Below are 26,075 nucleotides of genomic sequence, written 5' to 3'. Positions count from 1 at the left end.
AAATGCAATGTCTCTTTGGAAGTGTATGCCATGGAAGGAAAAACAAAATAAAACGAAAACAAAAACCTGGGACCCAAGGCTCCTTCCCCACAATACATTATAAGGGTCTTTGCCCTTCAATTAAAATCTACTACAAATCCATTTTACTTATATACATATATGTATAACTGCTCAGAAATGGCAAGGTTTTCTGCAGAAGGGATAAGGACAAGAGAGAAAAGAAATGAAAACATCTTGACATTTCTATTTTTTATCTGAACGAAAAAATTTCATAGTGAGATGCTCATTATAATTTCTGTATGCCCAAAGCATTCTGTCTGGCAAGAAAACATCTAGTCCTGGTAGAAATACTATTCATTTTATGAAAAGAACATTAGGACCATTGCACAACTTAGACTCTACAAATATGCAAGACTCAATCATTCATCCAACAAATATATTTTAAACATCTATTCTGTGCTTGACATCATGCATATTCTGAAACAAGATCATATAAATAACTGGTAAAAATCGTACATGTTTTTCTATTACCGTATATTTTACAGATTTTCAAGTGAGCTTGTATAACCTTAATTTTTTTATAATAATAAATTTATTTTTTATTGGTGTTCAATTTGCCAACATACAGAATAACACCTAGTGCTTATCCTGTCAAGTGCCCCCTTCAGTGCCCGTCACCCATTCACCCCCACCCCCCACTTTCCTCCCCTTCCACCACCCCTAGTTCATTTCCCAGAGTTAGGAGTCTTTATGTTCTGTCTCCCTTTCTGATATTTCCTACCCATTTCTTCTCCCTTCCCTTCTATTCCCTTTCACTATTATTTACATTCCCCAAATGAATGAGAACATATAATGTTTGTCCTTCTCCGATTGACTCATTTCACTCAGCATAATACCCTCCAGTTCCATCCATGTTGAAGCAAATGGTAGGTATTTGTCATTTCTTTTTTTTTTTTTTTTTATGATAGTCATACAGAGAGAGAGAGAGAGAGAGGCAGAGACACAGGCAGAGGGAGAAGCAGGCTCCATGCACCGGGAGCCCGACGTGGGATTCGATCCCGGGTCTCCAGGATCGCGCCCTGGGCCAAAGGCAGGCGCCAAACCGCTGCGCCACCCAGGGATCCCCGGTATTTGTCATTTCTAATGGCTGAGTAATATTCCATTGTATGCAAAAACACATCTTCTTGTATAACCTTAATTATTAAAAAAAACTATTTAAAACTAAAAGGCATCGGTAATGCAAGTTACCCTCATTTTTTGTATACATGCATCAAAATAATAAGTGTACACCAGCATCTAAAAATCAAAATAAGAACAGTCAAGAGTCAAAACACTCCCTGGCATAGAAACACATCCACTTTTCTAAAGTCTTCCTTTTTTTTGTTTGAAAACACCTCTTAATTTCATTTGGCAAAGAGACATGGATCAGGCAGCAAAGATCCACAGGATAAAGGTAGGTGAGAAAACAAACTATAATTCTAGGTAAAGAAAATAAGAACAGCTAACTGCAAGAGCCAAATCAATCCCTGCACCCACTGAGCTTAATCAAGTGTTATCAGAGGGACTGGAGGGAAAAAGCAATGGGGACCTCATAAAAGAAACTCGGATGAGGAAATATTTGACGGAGACACATTTGCAGGTATGTAACTAGTTTGTGCAGCTTCTTTGGCTGCAGAAGGCTCCTTGACTGAAGAACACCTATAACTACAGTTGAAGGGTCTTCTCCTTTCCCCTTTCCCTCCAAAAAAAAAAAAAAGAAAGAAAGAAAAAATAGAAAGAAAGAAAAAGAAAAAGAAAACAAAAAACAAAATACAGTTCCTGAAATATTCTACAATGCCAGAGCTATTCTGGGACTAATGCAAAGCCTCACTTCATTCCCAGAAGTTGTGGCTTAAAGCATGGCACAAGTTGTCATCCCTCCACCACCCCCTACTCTCAATCTCAAGGTGCAAGGTAAAAAGAAACAGGTGATGTCCACTTCCAACCTAGATAGAGTAACAAAGATTGGATCCACAATCAACTTGAAACAATAGATGTGAAAGATTCACAAGACACTGAACATCAGGCAAAGAAGGACAGGGATTCCTGAGAGGAAGAAAATAGACAAGAAGGACAGGGATTCCTGAGAGGAAGAAAATAGACAAAGTGAGGGCTCAGATTTCCTTCTTTTACTGGAGAGAACTGCAAGGGAGCAGCAGGGAGGAGTCCCCAGGTGGAGACCCACAGATTCCTCCAGATGAGAGGAGCTAAGGGTCAGGAAAGGACAAGGCAGCTAAAATGCACAGTGACATGGGTGAGTCTTACACAGGTTCTCTGGAACTAGAGAAAACAGAAACAAAAAATCACATACCAAAAAAAAAAAAAAAATCACAGACCATGTGATTCTATTTATATATAGTCAAGAACAGACAAAACTCATTTATGCTGAAACAAATTCAACTAGCAGTGGCCTCTGAGAAGAGAAGGACTACATGAGCACAAGGGAATTCCCTGGGAAGATGGAACTGTCTTTTATCTCAACAAGTATGATGGTTACATGGCTATAAATGTTTGTCATAATGCACTTAAGATATACATATTTTGCTGAGTGTAAATTTTACCTCAATCAAAAAAATGCATACAACCCACAGAAAAAAAAAAAAGTTAAGAGAAAAAAGTAAGGAAAGGAAACCAAATTATACTTATTAGCTCTATTTTACAAGAGAAAATAAAGTAGTTGATATATTTTCCCCTTTGCGTATAAATAAAAATAAACATAGATGGAAATAAATGTAGGGAATTATAAGTCTATATTGAAAAATATATTAAAATTGTACCTGTATGTAACTAACAAGGTAATATGAAATTATCTTCTGTGAACCAATAGGCTCTCAGTAGATTATTGCCATCGCCATCAGTAAGTAGCTAACCAAGCACACCAGAAATAAATGGGCTGTAATTAAACATAGGCAATAAAATCAGTCTACAAATGCAGCATGTTAAAGATGGCTGAAGTGAAATTAGGGAGGCCTCAGATTCCAACAATTCACAATAATCCCTGGTAAACTACAGGACTCTGCATGGTGGAGACTATTTCTCCTTGAACTGTAGGTCCAAGTGTCAACTGGGATTTGCAGAAATTAGCATTTTATCTAGGAGTCTCAGCTCATTTCCATGGAGGGTTATACAAAACAAAAGCTGCAAGTAGTCCTGACTCTTGCTGAATCTTTTTGAATTCTGCACTTGTATTAAAATCAAGTGACCTGTGATACAAAACTATGTCTTCCTGGTATCAGAGTAAATTGTAAGCAAGAGTGATTCCCAAGGGAATAAGCTAAAACCCACATCTATGAATCTGCCCCCCTAAGAATACCAGCACCATCAGCCTTGCTCCTAGAAGACCCTGAGATTAACTGCCATCTCCTGACATCCTGTTAGATACACCAAATATCTATGGTCCAGGAATAAAAAGCAAATGAAAAGAAATAACTTTGGCCATTACCTTAGGTCCTGCTAATGCCTGCTGGCTCATGAATGCTTCTCTTTCAGTGTTTTACCTTCTGGATCTTGTGTCCTATGGTACCAGGCTGCTCCTCCAGCCTTTCTGACTTCTCTGGACTCAGCCCTTACCTGCCCAGACCTACCAAACTTGCAAAATGGAACTTTGATGGAACTCCTAATCTTATTACATGAGCAGATCAATCCTAATGATGCTCTTATTTAAAACAAAGTAAAAAGTGTAAGATATATCCCTCCTACCAAATAACAATGTAGATACTAAAAATCACAGTGTAATTGATACAACAGAAGTAGTCAAGTTCCATGGCAAATGTAAATCTAAACTCTCATGCATCCAGATGAGTCCTCATTAAGAAGCTTTCCTTGAGGCATTCAGAAGACACCAGCAGTCCAGAGTTCAGACTTTGCAGCCAGAGATATAAAACTGAATCCTTGTCCCCCCACCTAATGGTTTTGTGACCATGAGCAGATCACTTGATTTTTCCATGTCTCGGTTCCCTCATTTGTAAAACTGAGATCATAATAGTATCTACTTCTTAGGGTTGTTAAGATGACAGGATAATGCAACAAATTCAATACAGTGTTTGCTACACAGTTAAATGGTTGAAAAAATAAAAGGTAATTGTGTATGATAGAAGTATTCAAGATGACAAAACGGATCTGAAATTGAATAGATCATACTACTATTAATAAAAATTACCCAAAATTTAGGAAAAAAAAGGCCAGGAGAGAGCTGTGTGCCCTTTCAATGTCATAGAAATTCTGACACTGTTTTAACAATACTACCCAAGAAATACTTACTTATATGGGAAAATGTATCTATGACTGATATTTACTATTCACTGGGGCCCACATTCTGCAAGATGATTAACCTGTTGATTTTTGTTCAGTAGGCATATAATGGTTGATACAAAAGAAAATATCTAAAGCTAAGGGCTTTTTCCCTGTGAGACATTCACCAGTTTTATATTTAACCTAAATATTTAATATTCGTTTTAATGTCTATAAATATCCAGTTCCTCAAATATTCTTTTGTCATCTTGTTTATATTTTTACCATCTTATTGTTTACCTCACTAAGGAGTTAAATAAATTTGGCAGGCATTCATCTTGTATTTATGTGAGTTATATTTTTAACTTTATGAAAATTGTATGAGTCTAGTTTTTAACTTTTGAAAATCACATTGAAAAATAGCCAATAGTTCCACATCGGCTACTATGTGCCATGACCTTCACAGAATTATGCATCCAATTCATCTTTACTTGTGAGACAGGACCTATACATATCCACATTTGGGGGACCTATACATATCCATGTTAACTAATTAATTAATTAATTACATAGTAATATAGCTATTAAGTGACAGAGTCACAATTTCAACATAGGCCATCCACTCCAAATCAGAGGTCTCATTCACTATGTTATATGACATATATAAAGATTGCAATAAAGTAAAGGAAAAAATGAAAATCAAAAGATATACACCAACAGAGAATAAATATATAAATATTTGGGGATATGGGGAGTTATCCTAATTCTATAATATCTCAAGATATTCTAACTAAAAAGTCTTATCTTAGTATTAAGGCAGAGATATCTAAAGGGTTCACAATTCCATAATATCATAAAATTAACAACCTAGAGCACAGAGCTTCTCTTTTCCAACCCTATATTCTTATGCAATTGGGTTGTCTGTAAAGACTTGACAACCTGGCATTTTAAGCAATCTAGTCTAGTAATTAGTGATGTTAAACTCTTCTTCTTTCTAGTAACTATTAAGTAGTAGCCAATCTAATAAGAATGTGAGCTTTCACATCAGACAAACCTGGATTCAAGTCCTCACTCAGCACTTTCCTGTGTGACCTCAGTGTCCCCATTGTTAAAATCAGGACAATGGTATTTTGTAGGGACTTTGGGATGATTAAAGGGATGACATATTTATAAAGGTCCTAGTAGAGTGTTAGGAACATAATAAGGATTTGACAAATGTCAAATATCATTAGTTACAACAAAAACTATCACTACTTCTATTTATTAAGTACCCATCATACTCCTTGTTCTGTACAAAGCTTCAAGAGGCTGTGTCTAACTCAATTTCAGTGTTAAGAGTTAACATTGACATTTAAATTAGTTTGATTCTAAAGCTAATTAACTTAATGGCTCTGTTATATTTTATAATTTAATAAGTCATATACATTACAAGTCAACTTTTTAAAATTTTGGTTCATTTTAAGTACATTTTGAAGATAAATGTCCAACAATGTTTCAATGTTTCAATGAAGGAAGATTTGGAAAAAAGAGAAGAAAAAGAAGAAGAAGAAGAAGAAGAAGAAGAAGAAGAAGAAGAAGAAGAAGAAGAAGAAGAAGAAGAAGAAGGAGGAGGGGGAGGAGGAGAAGGAAGAAAGAAGAAGAAGAAGAAGAAGAAGAAGAAGAAGAAGAAGAAGAAGAAGAAGAAGAAGAAGAAGAAGAAGAAGAAGAAGAAAGGGGAGGAGGAGGAGGAGAAGGAGAAGAGAAGGAGAAGGAGAAGGAGAAGGAGAAGGAGAAGAAGAGAAGGAGAAGGAGAAGGAGAAGGAGAAGGAGAAGGAGAAGGAGAAGGAGAAGGAGATGATGATAATTTGGGGCCTATTAGTCCTCATCCAGGACTCAGCATGGAGGGTTCTATCCCAAAGAAAGGAGCACCATAATGTATATTCTACTAATGAGATGAAGAAATCTAGTATTTTTTACAATTTGAAAAATGCATATCATGTAATGTGAAAAAAAAAAAAAACAGGGCAGAGCACAAACTTTACACAGAGCGTGATTTTAACCATGCAAGTGCTTAGAAAAAAGAATAGAAGGAAACAGCCAGAATATTAGCAGTGGTTGCAGCCTACTTCTCTCTCTCTTTCTTACTGGAATACTATCTTTCCTTTCTGACCTTCTTTCTTACCATATATACTTATAAAGTACTTAACATTTTTTTTCAAGATTCATCTGTCAATGAAAAACTTCTTAATAACAGCAGCTCTTCTTGATGAAGCCTCTACCCTAGGGACAGCCTCTCTATTCTATGAGTCCTCACTACATATGGTTTATATTTCTATTGAAGCACTTCCACCTGTGTCTTCCCTTGTTACACTGTAATGTCTGAGAACAGGGGTGTATCTTATTCATGATCATATCTGCAAATAAGAAATCTCTGGTGAGTGAAGAAATGAATAACTGATTAAGCGTCCTAAGCAGCAAACAACCATCTTAATACTAAATTTCTCAGATACCTGTTTGCTGGACAGGCAGAGCCTGAAAACAGAGGTAGGAATTAAACACATAATAGAAAATACGGACACATTGTAGTCTGGTATCTTTGTAAATTATTATTGGACAAATAACAACCTAGCTTCATAACATAATGCCAGTGTGTCTATATGGACCCAACAGATACAATGAACATACGCATGCCTATTGCCTTGTTTGTACACTAAGTAATGCATATATTGCTCATTTTTTTCCTTGAAGCCTGAATGGGAAATGCTTTTTTAACAGATTTAATCAATACACCAACCTACATTAAAAAAATAAATAAACCCACACAATAAATAAAAAGCAAAAGGCCAATCAATAGCCAACAGTGCAGCTTAACAGCCACTCCACCAGAAAACTGTCTGAAAAGGTGCTTCACACTCCACTGTCTGCACGATCCACAGCTGCTTGCTATTGATTTGTTGCAAGCAAAGAACATCTATTATTACATGCCAGTGTGAACCTAGCAATTTCTCCAACAAGTAGCCCGCAATGTATGACTAGCAATGTAGCGCAGGTAGCCAGCTGCTGAGGGTGGGCTGAGGACCCACATTTATTTCCTTCTGTTCTTCCCACAAAGCCATTATAAACACCCAATTTCTAAGTCCAGTAATTTGCTGTGTTTTAAGCACTCACATGCCACAGACTGTTCCACATTCACTTCTCCAGGGCACAGAAGCAATAATGAGACCCCAAAATTGTATACAACTCAAAACAGTTGTCATAAACATGCTCAGAGGTAACTATGGTGGTAAGGATTGATGTGAGGTATTTAAAATCACTATTTTTCACAAAGTCCCCGAAATGACAATGCTTTTGTATATCTGTAGGTACATGCAAGTGACTTGGATTTTGTGGAACCTTTTGTGGTGCTGTGGAGAGAGGAACCCAACAATAGTCTGCCCTGCCCACATCACAGGAAAGGGATTCTAGATTTGCCTGATGGTGTGATGTCTACAACATACTGAAATCTTCCAGTCTCTCAGTCCTGATGCTAAATATCAGTAAGAACCCAATATCCAAAAAGAATATCCCTGTGAGAACCTTTGTAAGGTTCCATTTTTTGTTGTTGTTGTTCTTAAAATGTAGCCCCAATATTGTGTCCTTAAGTTGACATTCAGGCGGTATGCACCCGCTGAGAAGTCAGCCCTCTCTGTTTCGAATTTTTCAGAAGAACTGAAGATTTTCTTTGGAGGATGTTACTGGTGTTTCCTTCCATAGATCTTACCGGATCCCACGTGAACTCAAAATTACTTCTGGGATTATTTTCTTCATTATAGTTTCAAAACAGTCCTAAAAGTCACTTAAAGGAAACTCCCTGTGATTTTGCTATTATATGAAATGGTAGAAGATCGTATCTTAAAAGTACCATAAAAAAATTAACAAGTCAATTATACCTGAATTTCCAATCAGATGATCTTTGTCTTCTATCCAGTACAGAGAGTCATTCTTACACAAGGTAACCAGCCATAGAGGATACATGCCACATCTTCACAATCACTATATCAGTTTTGCGTAGCTATCTTTATAAGACTAAACCTGAAATTCACCCCACTGTCTCCATCAACCCACCATGCTGTCATAGAAAATAATGGAATAAAGTTAAGCCCATCCATGCTTAGTCTACTCATACTATAAATGAGATATAGTTTTTCAACATAAACTCTACTCATGGAGGTGATATCTATGTGACAGCACCTCGAAATCATCAAGCAAACACCCAATTTGGCAAACAGGTAAGAAAAATCAAAGGTCATGAATGAAGGAACCACTGCTAGGAAAAATGTGGAGAACCTAAAATGCAAACATTTTTTTAGAAACTTGCAAATCATGCCCGGATATAAGTAACTTTTCTATACACGATGAGCTGAACTGAATCCTTTATTTTGAAAAATATCAAAACCTAGCAGTTTCCTATTGAACAAGTTTCTATTCTTGGATGTGCAGTAAGAAATTGTGATGTTTTCATTTCCATTAGCTGAGATCAATCTGTTGTCTTGAGAAATAGCTCATGGAAAATGAGAGAGCCAAACCTTCTCCCCCAACCCCACCCTCCCCCAAAAAAGTCTATTGTCATTAGATAGAATCCTTAACCAACCATAGGATCCTGCAGCAGCATTATAAGAAATACAATGTATTTTAGATATATGCAACATTCTATAGAATACACTATTCCTAAAAGTCAGGTAAAGGCCAGATTTCTGTGATGATACTCCAGTTATAATGTCATGCGCTATTACTGTTGTTTAGGTCAAAGGCAGGCCACCTGTGGCATGCATGCTACCAAAATAATTACTAACGGCCTTTGTATTCTTCCATATAAGACACAGCTCTGCTTTTCTCTACATTCCTTCTTCTTTCATCCTTCCTCTTTCATTCACTTATTGTATCTTTTTCCCTTTCTTTCCATTTTCTCCATAATCTTTGCCAAAAATAAGCATGAGCTTTGTTCAAACCTGCTGATGACACTGAAGTGAAGGCTCACCTCCTGATGCGGGCTAAGCTACCCCAAATTTGCTAACATAGGCCCAGAGAAAATCAAATAGGTAACTTAATTTTGAAGATATTTGTGAGATAAAGTAGTAAATTACAACTCTAGAAGTCAAGGTTGATACAAAGTAATGATCTGTGATGTAAAGAGGTAAGGTTGATTTGCTAGGTGAGCAAACTGGTTCTGATGCTCATTCCCAAATAGAAGTTCCCCTGATATTTTAGATGTCGATCATTAGATATAGAGGCATCTATAGCACGATTTTAAGCAACCTAACATTCTGATACACACGGTTGGTTTCATTAAAAGTTTATATCTGCACTTTACAGTTAGATCCAGTATATCTGATCTCTATATATTCTTTACATTCTGCAATTAAAACATACTTGCTCACATTTCCATATAGCCATCTAATCACAGAAGACCTAGTCTGCTCTCTACGAGGAGATGAGGCAAGCAGATTCTTTTAATGACTTGGGCTCAGAGGTCTTCTACAATAAAAAATTCATGTGTATTGTCTACATAATAAAATCCAGAATACATTACCCTAGGCCTGTATATCTCAGAAACATTTTTGAAGCATGATATGGCATTGTCACAAAAGAAAGCTTACATTTCCCAAACCATTCTAGTACTTCATTATATGTTGACAAATTGTTCGAGTCAGATAATGCAACAGTTTTCATTCTGAACTGAGACACAATCTGCTCTTGACAAAGTCAGAAAAAAAATCATAGAAAGCCAGAAAGAATCCTGGTTGATTTTTAGCACAAAACAATGCCTGGAACTGGGTGGCTGAAAGGAACTTGTCAATGAGAGAAAAATATATACGTACCTTCTGAAGACCATGCTATTCACCACAGTTAGAATAACTTACCTTTCTATCTTTTCTGTGTGTGATCTCGTCCTGACCATTTTCTACCAGAAATGGTACGTATTTATGATATGGAATAAACTTGGGAGGATAAAGAAGCATTATGCCATAATTTAGGATAAAAAACTTTCCTAATGAGTACTGTGTGGACAAAGGGGATGGAAAATAAAGAGCATATAGGACAATTCCCTAGATATTCTGGAGAGATCCATACCTGCCTATTTCAGAGGAAAACAGCATTTCCAACTTATACATGTGGAAACGGGACTTTCAATAATACCAAGTACGTGGAATGAACAATCTGATGCCAAAACTTTCTGCAGATACTGTCCTTTGAGCTACAGATCTAGAGGCACATGCTTACATTTAGATCAATGAGAATCAAATATGTTTCTCTCTACATTGACAGAGTCCCCACTAACTTCTCCGGGTATATCTTAAGAGACTGGCAGAGCACATAAAGACAAAAAGCTATGAGAAAAATGAGAAATAGAACAAGAGGCATCTATGCACACGAAAAAAAAAGTTGAGAAATAGGGATTCAAGAAAAACTAAACATGATAGAGATACCATTGTTATCAGCGCCTGCTCCCACTTATGCAACCATAATATGACTTTAGGATTTTCTCAGATAACACCATGAATCTTTTTATAAAACCAAAAGGCCAACTGACTATAAGTTCAGTTTGTAAAATATAAACTCCTACCATAAAGGCTGCATTTAGAAAATCAGAAGATCAACAGGACCCACTATGTCAGGAATTTCAACAAATCTCTTTGTAATTGGTATTCAGAAAATTCAGGTGTTTGCTCATCTTTAAAAATAGCCATGTTAAAAATGAAATGAGAAGGAAGTGAAGACACAGGTTATAGATTGCCACAGAACTGATATATCTCCACCATCAATTCTCGAATCACCTTCGTAAAATCAGTCTTCTAGAATTAAATCAGCTGATGTGCCTTTAGTATTGCTAGTGGACAAAAATAAGAACCAATTTCAATATGGCTCTCTTCCAATATGAACCAAATACACAGGTATATACATATAAATATATTCACAAAATAGAAATGCATATATAAACAGAATGACTAGGTACCTATAAACGAAATAGATATCAATCAATCTAGCCAGAGGGAATTTCTGACATTTGAAAAACCCCTGAGAATGCTTTAAACTCTTCTAATTAGAAGAAAAAATAAACTCTGAACGTCTTCACCATTTGGAAGACCTAAGAAGTTCTCTAAATTCAGAATTTTGAGAAAATAGCTACAAACCTTAAATATACTCTAAATTCTAGACAATGCAAATGGGAGAGTTTCAAAATTGTTATCCAGATGACTTAATTAATGGAAAACTGAACTTCTCAGAGCAAAAAATATTGCTTGAATTGTTTTTTGCTTCTCAGCTACAAGCAATCTAATCTAAAGAAAAAACACAGGGAGTAAGCAAATGGGAAAACATCTAGTAATGTTGAACAAGAAATGTCTCTTGTTCTTCCATTAAGAGCACCAGTCCTTTATTTTCCAAGTTTCTGGAGGAGGAAATTGCTTACAAATCTTTCAGAAGAGCCATCCTTTTACATAATATCCCTTAAGATTTCTTCAAACCTCTAAACAATGAAAAAAACTCCCAAGTATGAAAAGGTTGTACTCACGATCATTGCACTGGTTTCCAGAATACGAGGTCATGGAACAGTCACAAGTGAAGCCTTCCCACTGCTGCATGCAGACTCCCTGGTTGGCACATGAATCTTCCTGGCAGGTGGTACTTGGTCCTAGTAATTCATAAGAAGAAAAGGAGAGAAGAATAAAGGGGAGAGAAAAGTGTTAATAGTTAATCAAGTTCAAAGTGAGCACTTGAATTTGCTACTCTCATGCCCCAAAACATTCAAAAACACAACCGCCAAAAATGTCAATTCTATATCATGCAACGAGAATAAGTACATACAAAAGACTACAGAAATATACACTTAGCCACAAACTACCAACAGTTACACACAGAAGGGAGAGGGCTGAACACATTGTTCTCTCTTAGGCAGACTTTGCAAAAAGAGCTTCATCTTTACCATCCAACTCGAAAGATACTTCATTTGGAACATGGTCTTTCAAAATGTATAATGGAAAGCAGAAAAATTTTTCCCATGATTCTTATGAATTAAGGCATAAAAGTCCCTGAAGCTCGCTTTATGACATTAAAAACACATTTGATGATATGAAGAGGAGAAGGAAGAGGAGAAGCACATAGCAGCCAACATGTACTGGTATTTTGTGGGTGTTAAGTACTGGGTCCTAAGCACTTTGTCTACATTATCTCATTATGCTCTCCAGTGACACTAAAAGTGAAGTAAGTATGACCATCCATTCTACAGATTAAAAGAAAAAGAAAAAAAAAATTAGCTCATACAAGTAGAATAATTTACCCAAAGTTATACATTTGGTAATGAAAGGACCCTGACGTCCAACTTAGGTAAACTACCACTTGACACCCAAGCTTTTAACTATATCAATCCTTCTTGGAGTGTTAGCTCTCAGACCACCATCACCTGGGAAGTTATCAGAAATGCAAAATATTGGACCCCAGCCCTGTTGAATTGGAAACATTGGAAAGAGGTATAAATTTGTGTTTTTACAAGCTTACAGGAAATTGTGATGCTGTCTAAAGTTTGAGAACTTGTATATTGCATCATGTTGCAGCCAAAGTTTCACAAAAGGGTATATTCAGAAACAGGGTACATATGCCAGAGAATGCAAAAGATAATTATTTGAGGGATAGGAAGAAAATAATAAAATTACATTCATTTAAATTTTTCCTTTATTATTTCTATTTTTGTGAATCTTTCATAGCAAATAATATTTAAGTACAGTGATACTTGTATCTGGTATATAAATTTATTTATACATTTATTTTGGGGCATTCTCAAAATCTTTTCTAAACATGAGTAAGCAACTAAAAAAATTTGGTGATCTTTACCTTATGGATTGTCATTAAAATCTCTCTTTAGGTCAGCCTGGGGCCTTTCTTTAAGTATTCACTCTTTTTCATTTCTATCTTCTGCCTTAACCTTGAGATTAAAGATAAACCTGCACCTTTGGAATTATCTGAGCTACTAGGAAATATCTTAATATTCAGGCTAACTCTCAAAGCACCTCAGCAAAGGAGGTGAGCCCTTTGACTCATCCAATGTATTACTCAGATTCTGATGCAAAAAAGCACTTGACAGAGTAAAAATATATCCATTGCAATAAGTACATATTTCACAGTTTCCTAGCAAAGCCTCACACAGGCACGGAATATTGAAATGTATGCATGCAGAGTCCTAAGGATGCATGTTCAAAAGAGATACAAGACTATAAAGGATTTGTCTTCTGGGTGGCAAGACATTTTGTATTTATTCATCAAGGGTAGGAGCAGTACAGGCTGTCATTCCTAATACAAAGCTATTAGGATATGACATAAGAAAGTTCAAGACAATTACTAACACTGGGGGAGCAGCATTACTGCTGGGTCTCTCAACTCCTATATGCCATGTGGTTCCCCCATGTGGAGATGAAAGGAGGTTCATGGTCATGTTCTCAGTGGGTCTTAAACTTGAGCATTGTGTAGTACAAGTTTCATTAACAATGGCAAATCAGGACAGCTTCTTTCAAAGGATAAAAGTTTCTGAGAAGTCCATGGGGCTCCCTGACCAAACAGCTCTTACTAGACAATGGATTAGTAATTCAATTGTACTCAAGAATCAGAAACACATGGAAGGCTTTCCCTTGAAAGGCAGCAGAATAGCAAAAACGTTGGGAAAACACAATAATTCTGTAAATGTTGATTGAATCTGAAGTCAAAGGCTTTTCCATGCTTTTCCCTTCCCATCTAACTAGCCAAGTTTTCACCATTTTTCAAGGACCGGCCCGAATGCTTCCCCTGTATAAAACATTTCCCAATAACTTTGAACAATTCTCCCACTTCTTGGTGGCCATGGCACTTATTATTTGCATCATTAACAATGACATATGATAATATTCAATTTAACACTTTTTTACACATTGTGCTGTCCTCTGCTTATATAATCCTCTAATTGTTTCATTTTTTTTTTAGTATTTGCCCCCAAAAGATTGAATGCTGCCTGTTGTTAGAAATCATAATACACTTCGATTATATCCTCGCCGTGTTAAGTGTACTGTGCCAGATACAGAGAAAGTGTTCCAGCAAAGGTTGAGCTGATCTGAACTACAGCCCCCTGATATGCCTGTGTCTCCTCCTGTCAGAACCTGAGCATGGGTTACTATCTGTGCTCCTCAAAGGGAGCAATCTGTCCTTTTCATCAGAGGTTGGTCAGGACTCTAAAACAGAGGGAATTATAGGTTATTTTCAAATTCCACAGGATTTGTTTTGTGTGCATTAGGTAGTGAATGCCATGCAGAACCAAATAACCCTCTAAGACTGACTATACTGTGGTCACCTCAGAACAAGAGTGGTTTCAATGAGGGAGGGCTAGAAGAACCTGCAATGACTCCTAGTTGATCTTAGACTAAACTTGCATTTGCTATTGAGGCTGAGATTCTAGGCTCCTGCCAACCCCCTCCAGCCTCATTTCCCGCTACTGGCCTCCAGCTCACAGTGCTCCAGTCATTCTTTCATCCTTTCACTCCCTATCACATTGTGTGCCCCTGAGTCAGCAGCACCTGCACCACCTGTGGGCCCATGACAAATGTGCCTTGTCAGGCTCCACCCAGATCTACTGGCTGGGGGCAAGTCTCAGGAATCTGAGTTGTGGCAAGCCCTCTGGGTGATTCTGAGGCCTGCTTACATTCTAGGACCTCTGCTCTTACACTTCAAGACCATACCTACCGGGGCACCTGGGTGGCTCAGTCAGTTGAGCCTTTGGCTCAGGTCATGATGCCGGGGTCCTGGGATAGAGCCCCACATCAGGCTCCTTGTTCAGTGGGAAGTCTGTTTCTCCCTTTTTTCCTGCTCATTGTCTCTCTCTCTCTTTATCTCTCGCAAATAAATAAAAATTTTAAAAAAGAAAAAAAAGGCCATCTTTAACTTAGAGATCCTCTGCTCTTGTTCTACCTACAGCCTGAAATGTCCTTCCTGCAAATTTTCAAATGACTGGTGCACTATGATATTCTAATGCTCAGGTTGAAAATGGGCATTCTGAAGGGCAAACTATATGATTTCACTCATATAAGGAATATAAGAAATAGTGAAATGGCGTATAGGGGAAAGGAGAGAAAATGAGTGGGAAATATCAGTGAAGGTGACAGAGCATGAGAGACTCCTAACTCTGGGAAATGAACAAGGGGTGGTGGAAAGGGAGGTGGGCGGGGGCTTGGGGTGCCTGGGTGACAGGCACTGAGGGGGGCACTTGATGGGATGAGCACTAGGTGTTATGCTATATGTTGACAAATAGAACTCCAATAAAAAAAAATATACAAAAAAAGAAAATGGGCATTCTTCAGAATCTCCTATTTCAGGAGGTCCCCATCAGCATTTTCTGTGTTCTCTGTCACATCTTCCTCTTTATTTAACTCAACAATTGCACTGCCTATAGCTAAGTTATTTTTTAAATTTTTTATTGTTTGTCTCATCCTACCCAAATTTAAGCCCTGTGAGGGCAGAAGTCTTGTTTGTTTTGCTCACCTTTATATCTCTAATTTCTGATAAAGTATTTGGTATAAAGCAAGAGCTCAGAAAATATTGTTAAATGAAAAAAGAAAAAGAGAGACAAAACCAAAAAAAAAAAAGTCACTCTTTTATGATTTAAAGTCAAGTGGTTTTCCAAACTAACAATTTATTCATAAAATTTACCAATATCACCTCATACAAGCAATTTTCTACTTAGAATCAGTTTTGGGGGGGAGGTGGTGGTGGTGGTGGTATTTAATTGACCGCATTTCCTCCTCTAATTTAACTATTAGACTCATTGAATCACACCAAACATTGAGACAAGGATTCTTTTGTGTACCCAGTGTCCAGAGATAGTACAAACTGTTGAATGAGAAAGAGCTTGGACTACACTCTAAAACACTTTCTAGATGATAATATAAGCTCTTGGTCTTACTTCAAACTACTTAAGTACATCCTTTCTTGAACAGATTATCTTTTATATCTGTATCTGATTCTCATAGATAGCAGTTTCTCCAGCATTAAAGAGAGAGAAAGAAATTAGAGAAACCGAGACGCATGCCAAACTTCCCTGAAAAAAAGAAAAATAAAATCTTCAACAATGCTTCTAAATGTGCATCACTGATATAAAATGATCTCGTACAAAGAGGATATAATAATAATAAAACAAGGGATTTACATAGCACTTATGTGCCAGACACTGTACTAAGTGCATTTCAGATATTAATGCAATTAATCTTCATAAACACATGATGAAACAACTATAATTAAATGTATTAAAGAATCAGAAAACAGGAATGTTTTTCTCAGGAAGATATCCAGAACTTTACAAATAAAGGAATTTTATGACTGATGATCAAGTTGGAAGGCAAGAATTTCAGAGAAGTAAACTAAGTCATAGAGTTAGTGATTTTTTTGTGAGGCCCCCCAAAACAAGTAGTAGAGTCAAATCTCAAACCCAAGCTTGCTAATTCCACAGCTAAGCCACCTAATCTTTACTGCTAGGAGTAAACCAGAGAGTGAGTATGTGTGAGAATGAGCGTGTGTGTGTGTGTGTGTGTGTGTGTGTGTGTTACCATTGGATTAACAAAAGAAATTTAAATATAGTATGTCTAGTCTATAACCAGAAAAAGATGACATTTTAATGTTAAACTATGTGGGGTTTTCTTCAAGGAAAATTTCCAAAGTCCATTTCAATTCAAAATTCAATAAAAAATTAACAGGAAGAACTAGTTTTATCCAATTATATATAATACCAGAACAAAAATCTGTATCAAATACATATACTTATAAGACACTCCTAAGAACCTAATAATACTTTTGTCTAAAACATTCTTCCAAATCAAACTAAAATTGCAAATATTCTAAGATAACATAAATCTTCAGAATTATATATTTAGAATGTTTTTAAAATGACTATTAATAGCTTAAAACTACATTAAAACTTTAAGAAACCCTTGTATAGAGAGAGTGTATACTACTTTTGTATTTGATATGTAACCAATCCTCACTAAAATAGCCACATAGTCTTTTGAGAAAAGATGATGACTTTTTTTTTCTTTTTTTTGGTCTAGTGGTGAAGTGACAAGGCAACAGAAGTATGCATGAAAAGACTAAACAATCCTCAATGATGTTAGTACTTCAATTTCTAACTCCCTGCTCTGCTTTTCATTCACAGAAAAGCATCACGTTGTGTCTTTTCTTTTTCAGATGATATCTCTGATGGCTGCCACAAATTTCCCATCAGTCTGCTTGAATTTGGTATTGTTTTTTTTTTTTTCTCTTTAAGAACTGTTCCAGACAGTCATTTCATGCCTGTTACTGCTAAAATCTACCTTTGCAGTACATGCAAACTGATTCAGTCAACTCCTCTTCATGGTCTAGAAAATCAAAAGTTGACAGACTGTCTTTTATGACTTGCAGGTCCTTGAGATAGAAGTCCTGCTGGAAGCACAGGACACTTCTATCAGAGTGCATTTTCCTTCTGTTATTGCCCAAGTAGGACTTAACCAAACCTAGGCCTCAGACATCCCAATTTAAAATAAATATTATTAAACCAGCACTAGTTGGTCTTGGCCATAGTGGAGTGGTGGGCTTGGTGCCCGGGGGACTCTGGGGGTGGCACATAAGCTCTCATTCCCTACATCCACTTATCCTAAAGGGTCAAGGCTAATAGCCCAGTGGTAGGTACATGGCAAGGCTGGTTTAATAATATTCATCATCTTTAATCACAAAGCATGAAGTGTTTGTCAAAGGATTCAGAATCCATGAGTGAAACCTGAATGTGTAAGCATCATCACAACAGACCTCTGTGCCAGCCAAAGGGTTTGTCCACCCCTTACAAAGCATAGCTACCATGGGAGAAGTCTTATGAGAGCTGTGATGGACTGTCCAGAGAGATCTTATCTGCCACCTGCAACTTTATTTTCTACTCCTGATAAGTGCATAAATCTTTCCACTTTCACATTTTAAAATTTACATTGTTTCATAGAGGAAGAGCAGTAATGGAGTGGTAAGGAAGAAAAAAATAGAAAAAGGAGAATGAATACATATAGATATATGTATTTGTGTGTGTACATATGTATGCAAGACTCTTATCAACTTCCTGAGCTATCTATAGTCTCCACTGCTATAATATAAGGATTTAAATGTTGAGGCTTCACAGACAGTGCCTGTGACATTAGGGATAGCCTGCTTAGTTAGCTGCACATATGTCTTGGTCTCTGCAGCAAAGATCTCTGTAGCTCTCAGAATAATTCTTCATTTATAGTGTTGGGGTCCTTTTGGCTTTTCTGAAGACAGCCATTTACAGACAACATAAGATATGTCCCTTTTAATTGCCAGAAACCCAATTCACTTCTATTTAATTTTAAAATAAGAAAGCAATGACCTTTAAATGTGTCAAGTGTCCTTCATATAGAGCCAACTGAGAAGTGAATCTTCTAGTTCCCATTTTACAGAAGATTAAACAAAGCCAGAGAACAGGGTCCTAAATATTATTATAAAATTTCATTGGCAGGGGTGCCTGGGTGGCTCAGTTGGTTAAGTGTCCCACTCTTGGTTTTAGCTCAAATCATGGTCTCAGAGTCCTGAAATCGAGCCTCATGTACTGCTCAGCTCCCTGCTCAGCAAGGAGTCAGTTGGAGATTCTCTCGTCCTCTGTCCCTCCCCCCACTCACACATACACTCTCTCCCTCTCTCAAATAAGATAAATAAATAAAATCTTTTAAAGCAATTTCATTGGCAGAAAGACCTAAGAGCAGCTGAATTCCCAATGTTTTACTTTTTTTTTGTCTTGAAAGCAAAACCTATGCCTTCTAAATGCTCAGAAAGACATCAAAATTGCTCCTAGCAAGTATGCTTAGGTGTTTATGGTTTCCTCCTCTCAGATGAAGGTTCAAAAAAAGTCCCTCCCTTAGGATAATGAGTGAAAAAGACTAGTAACAAAATCCAATATTCTGGAGACACTCGGACAGTTTCAATAACACCGCTATTCTCCTCAATCGCTCCACCCCTCTCATCAAATACTGAGTATAAAATAAGATGGGCATGGGAATTGCTTGAAACCAAGATCCTCTTATGAGGTCTTTATCTCCAATGAACTTTGATCAATTCTGTGCAGGTAAATATTTAACAACCAGAACAACAAAAAAGCCCTGATTTGTAGCATTTCTCTAACCTGACTTCCATAGTGTAAAATACTCCCACCGTGGCCAATTTCAAGCTAAAATATGTTATATGATGTTAACGGGCTTGCAAAATTCCTGAAAATTCCTGGGCTAATACAAGCTCTAGTACAGCACTCCCCGTGATGCTCAATGAAAGATGAAGTACTCACACTTTATGAGTAAAGCAATTTACTCAACATAACACTTCCATGACAATGGAGGGATGGTAGCAAATGCCTGCCTTTGTTAGGGTATTTGCGGATATGAGAGAATGGCTAGCATCATAACATCTTGCTTAACCCCGGTGCCTGAATCATAAAGATCAAATGATTAGATCATCTTTTCTTTTAAAAATCATGAATAAATCATCAAAAAGTCAGTGCTGCCTCAGAAAATGTAAACTGAGGCCTCATGTTCTGATTTTCCTTCTTTTTCAGCACTGATGTACTAGTCTGTTGGGATAAGTAGAGGGCATTTTTAAAAAAGAGAGAAGAGGTTTCAAAGAGCAAGCTCAATGAAAGGATAGCTAATCTAAAAATATTTTGTTTTAAAGAACATTACTGCAACTATCATCTAGAACTTATTGAAATAGTATTGACATAAACACCATCTACCATAAAGTCAGCTAGAGGATATTCTCAAATACCGTCTGGTCATCTGTGTAGTGCCTCTGCTTTGGAAAGAGACAAGTTCACCCTCACACCATATGGGACAGTAGGGAAGAGGTCATAGGCTTTAAAACTCAGCTTTTTCACTCACTAGCAATTTGATCCTGGGTTAGCCACTTAAATTCTCTAAACCTGAGTTTTCCCATCTGTATAATGGGGATAGAAATTGTTGCTACCTCACATGATGTTAGGATTAAATGAGATAACATACATAAAGCCTATAAAGTCATCTTGAAGTCGCAAGGTCATGGTCATGATGAAGACACAATATACCAATTCCTCAGCGTGGGCCTACACTAAGTAAAGCCTCAATGAAGGGTATTATCAAATCTGCTGGGGAAGAAAATCAAGTTCTCTCCATTTTAGTTGGGAGTATAGTTGGTCAGGAGTCCAGAAACAAGACACATTAAGGTAGTAAGTCACAACAGTACAGCTCTCTTGTAAGAAGCCTTTGTCATACAATGCTAAGGGGCAAAAGGCAAGAAACTTTGGGAAGTTCTATTTAATACTTATCTCTTCTTATTTCCCATACTGCAAATCATCTCTGAGAGACTGATTTCACTAGGTCAAATACTACATTCTATTACATAAAATACAATGAAAAATGTGATAAAGCCCTTAGCTTTGGAGAAAATTAAGTGAGAAACTATATTCTTCATGGTTAAAAAAAAAAATAAGTTGCAGAATGAAATCCCCCTTAGAAGAGTTTGATGGCAACTCTCATCTAAAATTACTTGAAAGGATCTTCAGGTTTTTAAGGTATCCAAACCCAATATATTCATTGACTTCCTCAAAATACAAAGCACTTAGAATCAGATTCAATTGATCCCTGGTTTCCCTACCCATCCTCTACTCCATCTGCCCACTATCTGGGCAGAAGAACAAATCATATTTCTAGAAAATAACCTATTCAACTCCAAAAATAGAACTTGTTAAGGGGAATTATAGTGGAAAGTGGGGAGAACATATCCTTACTAATTATCTAACCCCATAAAAAGCTATTATTTTATTTCTTATAGTTCATAACTCATTTGCTTCACTCTCAACAGGTCAAACAATGTTTGTCTGATAGTTGTATAGCTCCTTTCTTATTGGACAGCTTTAGGGGATCTCTCTAAGAATACCTCTCTTACACTAAAAAGGAATTAAAAATCACTTCCAAAAGGTCCCTAGATACTGTCACTCTATTCAAGGGACCCTGAGATTCAAGGGACTGTATTCCTCAGGAATGCAACACATCCCGCCTGTCTCAAGGGAGCATCTACTCTCACTCCTAACCTGCAGGGATACAGAATCTGGCCTGACCTAGGACCATCAATGAAGTTTTTCCTTGACACTTTCCATCATCATGTGTAAAAGTATCTGCTACATGAAACAGAGTAACAAAGTTGGGATGGAAGGGAATCAATCAGGAGAAAAAGCTCATTTTCTTCTTCATTCTTCAAAGGTCTCATCTGGGAAGGAGACATGTTTACCTTCTTAGCCACCTAAAGAAACAGGTATCAGGCTTAAGCTTCTTCCCTCAACCTTGGAATATGCTACTTCCCTCCTAACTCTGTTCTCTGTTTCTAGTTCCTTTCCTTCTTATCCATTCTCCACCTGGCATCAGAGTGATCGTCATAAAATGAGAAGCTGTCCACCTCACAGTGCCCTTAGGTTTAATATCCAACTCCTCACATGAGTAGTCAGTCACGGCTGGCCTCCATCCTACTGCTACAGCTTCATCTTTGACCAAGTCCCCCTCATATGCATATGATTCTAACCAAACTGAGCTTTGTGTTGGTCCTGAAACTAGCCAAGCTCTCACATATGCTTTCACTTCTCATGCACCTCAAATATGTTATCCTTCTGACTCAGCTCAAAATCTGCCTGAGAAATATCTGCTGAGTACCTACCATGACCACTCCACACAGTCCAACAGCCATCCTCCCTGCTCACACAGCATGCTCCTTCTCCATTCTAGAAAAGCAAGGTTGATGCTGCATTGTCCATACTGGCTGATCCCCTGCCAACTTGTGATGTCAGACTGTATCACACCTGCAATCCCAGTGGCTCACTGAGTGCCTGATACACAGGAGTAACTGAGTTCCCATTAAAACTGAACAACACAATCACTGGAGAAGCATCAATCAATTAATGGGATTACTCAATCAATCCCCACTACCCAAACACAATGATAAGAGGATTCAAGCTGTTGACTTGTCCAGACTCATCAGGCCACTTCCCAGACCCCAATATTATACCTCCTTCTGAATACCATTTACCTTTACATTTCAAACTGTCTCATTTCTCTGTCATATGTTTTTACTGTCCCTCACACTTACTGGTAATTAGTACATCTGTGCCCACAGGTTGTAGCTGAAAAAGGTAGCATGAGTAATGGTCCGAATCCCAATGTCAGGAGAAAAAAAAGTAAAGGAATTTGAATCGTAAAGGTTTTTTTGCCACAAAATGGGGAAAGAGTAAGATGACCCAAAATAATTACAAATAAAAGCTCCTATCACAAAGAGACTGTCTAGTCATTATAAGAGTGGAAGAGAGTTTGGGTCAAGGAGGTAATAACGTAAAAATCATACTGATGATTCGTTGGTTCTATAAATGGCAAAGTTAAGATATTCCAAACTATTATGTTCTTAAATCTATACTATACTCTGGATAATAATTTACAATAGGCATAGAGATTAACAAGTTCTTTGTATTATTCCCACAAACCATTTTTCCTTTGGATAATAACTTTAAGATCATTTTAGTGCATGGGGAGCCCCTATGTAAAAAGGACTGGGCTAGGTTCTAGGGATTCAAAATCCACATAATTCTTACCATGCAGAATAAAGTCTAGGAGGAGATGTAGTTCTCTAGTTTTATCTAATAAATCTGATCATAGCAAGCTTTGATATCCTTGTATTGTCTCTTCTTATAAATCAAATCCTGCCCCCCAACCCCCACCAGTTACAGAATATTATGAAGTAGACCTATTTTGTAAATTGAGCAGAGTGTCTGAAAAACAACAGCCTTCAGTATTACTGAAAATCTCCTTACATTCTTTGAAATAGAAAGAAAAGAAAGAAAGAAAGAAAGAAAGAAAGAAAGAAAGAAAGAAAGAAAGAAAGAAAGAAAGGAAGGAATTGAAAGCTGTTATACAACTACCTCGGACTTAAAAATACTAATCCAGTGTCTGTTCTTTTCATTAATTTTATTATGAAATTTTCATTTCATTAATTAAACTTTCATTAATTTTATTATTACATCAGCATATATGTGACTCTGCTAAGAAGGAATGGAGAAAAAACTTTCAGGAAAATAGCTAGGGAGAGACCTCATTTGATTGATGTCTACCCAAGGCATGGACCCACATGACATATAGTAAGTTGCAGCAAAGTAAATTATCTTTTAGCTGAAAAGCAGTGTTTTTAAAACTACCTTGGTCTTAGCCACTTTGCTGCTTGCAAACTCGCAGAAGCCATCCAAAGCTCAACCCTCTGCTGGCCTATTAGCCAAAAGATGCCTAAAATGCCTTCTTCATTTGCTATTCTAAGTAGCCTGACACAATAGGACCAGGGGCCCATTACAGACTTTGGATGGTTCTTCTTTGAATGGTAGAAGAAGTAGTGTCTGTGGTACATATTCACTGACATCTAACATGCAGGCATTTTAAAGGGTATTCAGGATAAAACAGACAGATTCTCTTCTTCCCCAAGAGTACTTTTTCCTTTAGATCACAAAACAGGAAATTAAAGTGCTCAACCAAAATCCTTGATAGGAAACATAAATCTCTAGAACATTTTAATGACATTAATATCTCCCAAATGCCTAAAAATATTTCTTTAAAATGAGTTAAGAGAAAATGGCATTCTCTTTCACAAGGCCCAAGCACTCAAAAGTCCTGAGAAATGACCTCCCTGGTCCAGAAAATAATAAAGTAAGAACTCAAGTGGCTTTTTATTTTTTCTTTTTCTCTTTCCAATGTTGCCTTCATCTATGGTGAATAAATTAAAAAGAGCTAACCCATCCAAAGCAACCACTTGGAGAGGTATTAACCATTTGCAGAAGTGGATTGATATGCTTGTGAAGAGGAGTCACCTTATAGGATGCTGTCAAGCCTCTTTAGTCCCCCTAAGATGGAATCATGTTCCCATCCCTAAAACGTCTTGCATTTGTTATTTTGCATTCAGTGATATGGGTTTTCTGCCTCTGTTTCTGAAGAACACAGGGTTCAGCCCCCTCCCCAAAACCGATGCTGTCCAAGAGGTGTGACAGCTTGAAGGCCTTTAAAGAAAAGATACCAAGGGTTACACAGGCCATCTTTCAGTCCAAAGTGGTAATGGGAACAAGAACCTTCTCTACCTTGCAGGTCAGCTTTGGTCAACGCAACTTTGTTAGCAAAAGAATAGGAAAGGCGAAAACAATAACCAGAGGTTAGTAAGAGGTAGAGTAAACCAGGGTAACATTACAGAAATGAAAATAACAGTTGGCATAAACAACATCACTCAGACAGACAATTAAAATGCTCTATAGGTTCTCCAGAGACAGCACAAATGGGGGATGCACAGACCAGGACAGAGCAGGTCTCATTAGAGCCACATCAGCAGAGCAGGGGCAGAAAAACACCGGACTTGACAAAGCACAAGCAGTGGTAACAAGAGCCTTCCCACATCCACACAGCCAACCCCAAGGCATATGGTCCAGAAAAATGATTCTCCATGAGTCAGGATAGAAATCAAGAAATAAGGGTAATGTGTGGCCAGACTGAAAGACACATGTGCACAACCAGACCAAGCCCACAAAAATAGTTCTGAACACCTAGGAGTTAAGTATGGAAGAGGTGCTTGGGAACACTCCATGTGACCCCCTGCAAATGCCACCAGGGAATGTGGCACTGGACCTGGGCATGCGCATCAAGGTGATTTGAGAACTCCAAAGAGCTCAAATTTGTTTGATTTGTAAGAATATAGCCAAACCCAAATGGCTACGAGCTAAAAGGCACCAAGTCAATGTCCTTTTTATTGATTCATGCCAGTCTCAAAATGAAGCACGTGTGTTTCTCTCAGATGTTTACCATTTGCAATTGTGGAATCACATTTCCAGCCAATGCATGCCTTAGTCTCTACAGCAAAGCTGGTCTCAAGATAGAGGTATTTACCAGCTGAGAATAGAACCAGGCATTATTTCAAAATTCCTAGCCCAAACTGAGAGGCTGCAAGTCACAGCTAGATGTTGGCTAGATTGCCCAGAAATTGTTCTTAATTTCTGAACTATTATACTCTGCATAAAAATCAAAACATAGTTTGAGATATTTTTCTTTCTTAGTATAAACAATTAGGAGACAGAGTAGTGGATTAATGTGTTTTTAAAATAATTATTTGCCCTTGGCTATAATAGGGAAAGAAGTACATTTACTACTTAGGGATCTTGAAATATCATCATCAATGACTTTGACAAGAACATTGACTACAACCTGGCCTGAGTATCCCAGGTAGCGAGAACAGAACATATTTACCATCTCAAAGAGATGCAGCTCCTAGTTTTTAGTAACAAATCCTCATCCCCTACCTGTTTAATTTTCTATATATAGAAATGTTAAATCAGGAAGTATATTCTATTTCCTAGGATTTCCATGCTGCACAATACTCAAAGGCCTTTTTGAGGGTTCATGCTTTGTACAGAGATTCAGAATGAGAAGGACACCTGTTTGTAGTCTATGTTCATTTCCCTCCCCACCATCTACTTTAGCTTCATTTCCACAGTGCCCTAAAAGGCTCCCGGGATCTCTTATAAGGGCTTATTCACATGGTGTAAACTTCCAATGACAGTAATTTATGCCTTAACCCACTTTTTGGCCATTTTTCCTGGCCACTTAGGCTAATTATCCAAGTCATCTGTGTACAATAAACAAGGACCTTCTTCTCTCCTCACTCATCCTCCACTTCATCCCACCCAATGGGGCGGTCATAATGCTCCGTGGGTAATCATT

General features: G+C 37.4%; 1 protein-coding gene across 20 annotated transcripts in view; it reads right to left on the bottom strand.

Annotated features, from left to right (window-relative positions):
- The window catches only part of NRXN3 (neurexin 3), a 1,534,711-nt gene that overhangs the window by 768,139 nt on the left and 740,497 nt on the right, over positions 1–26,075 (bottom strand). For all 20 annotated transcript variants that reach the window (XM_077910198.1, XM_077910203.1, XM_077910191.1 and 17 more), the window contains one exon: positions 11,801–11,920. In XM_077910198.1, the coding sequence (XP_077766324.1) occupies positions 11,801–11,920 (120 nt within the window). The remainder of the gene's footprint in view (positions 1–11,800; positions 11,921–26,075) is intronic.

The sequence above is a fragment of the Canis aureus genome, chromosome 9 (assembly GCF_053574225.1).
Source record: "Canis aureus isolate CA01 chromosome 9, VMU_Caureus_v.1.0, whole genome shotgun sequence".
Taxonomy (NCBI): Eukaryota; Metazoa; Chordata; class Mammalia; order Carnivora; family Canidae; genus Canis; species Canis aureus.
Note: the sequence above shows the minus strand (reverse complement) of the source record. Positions and strands in the feature narration are given on the sequence as shown.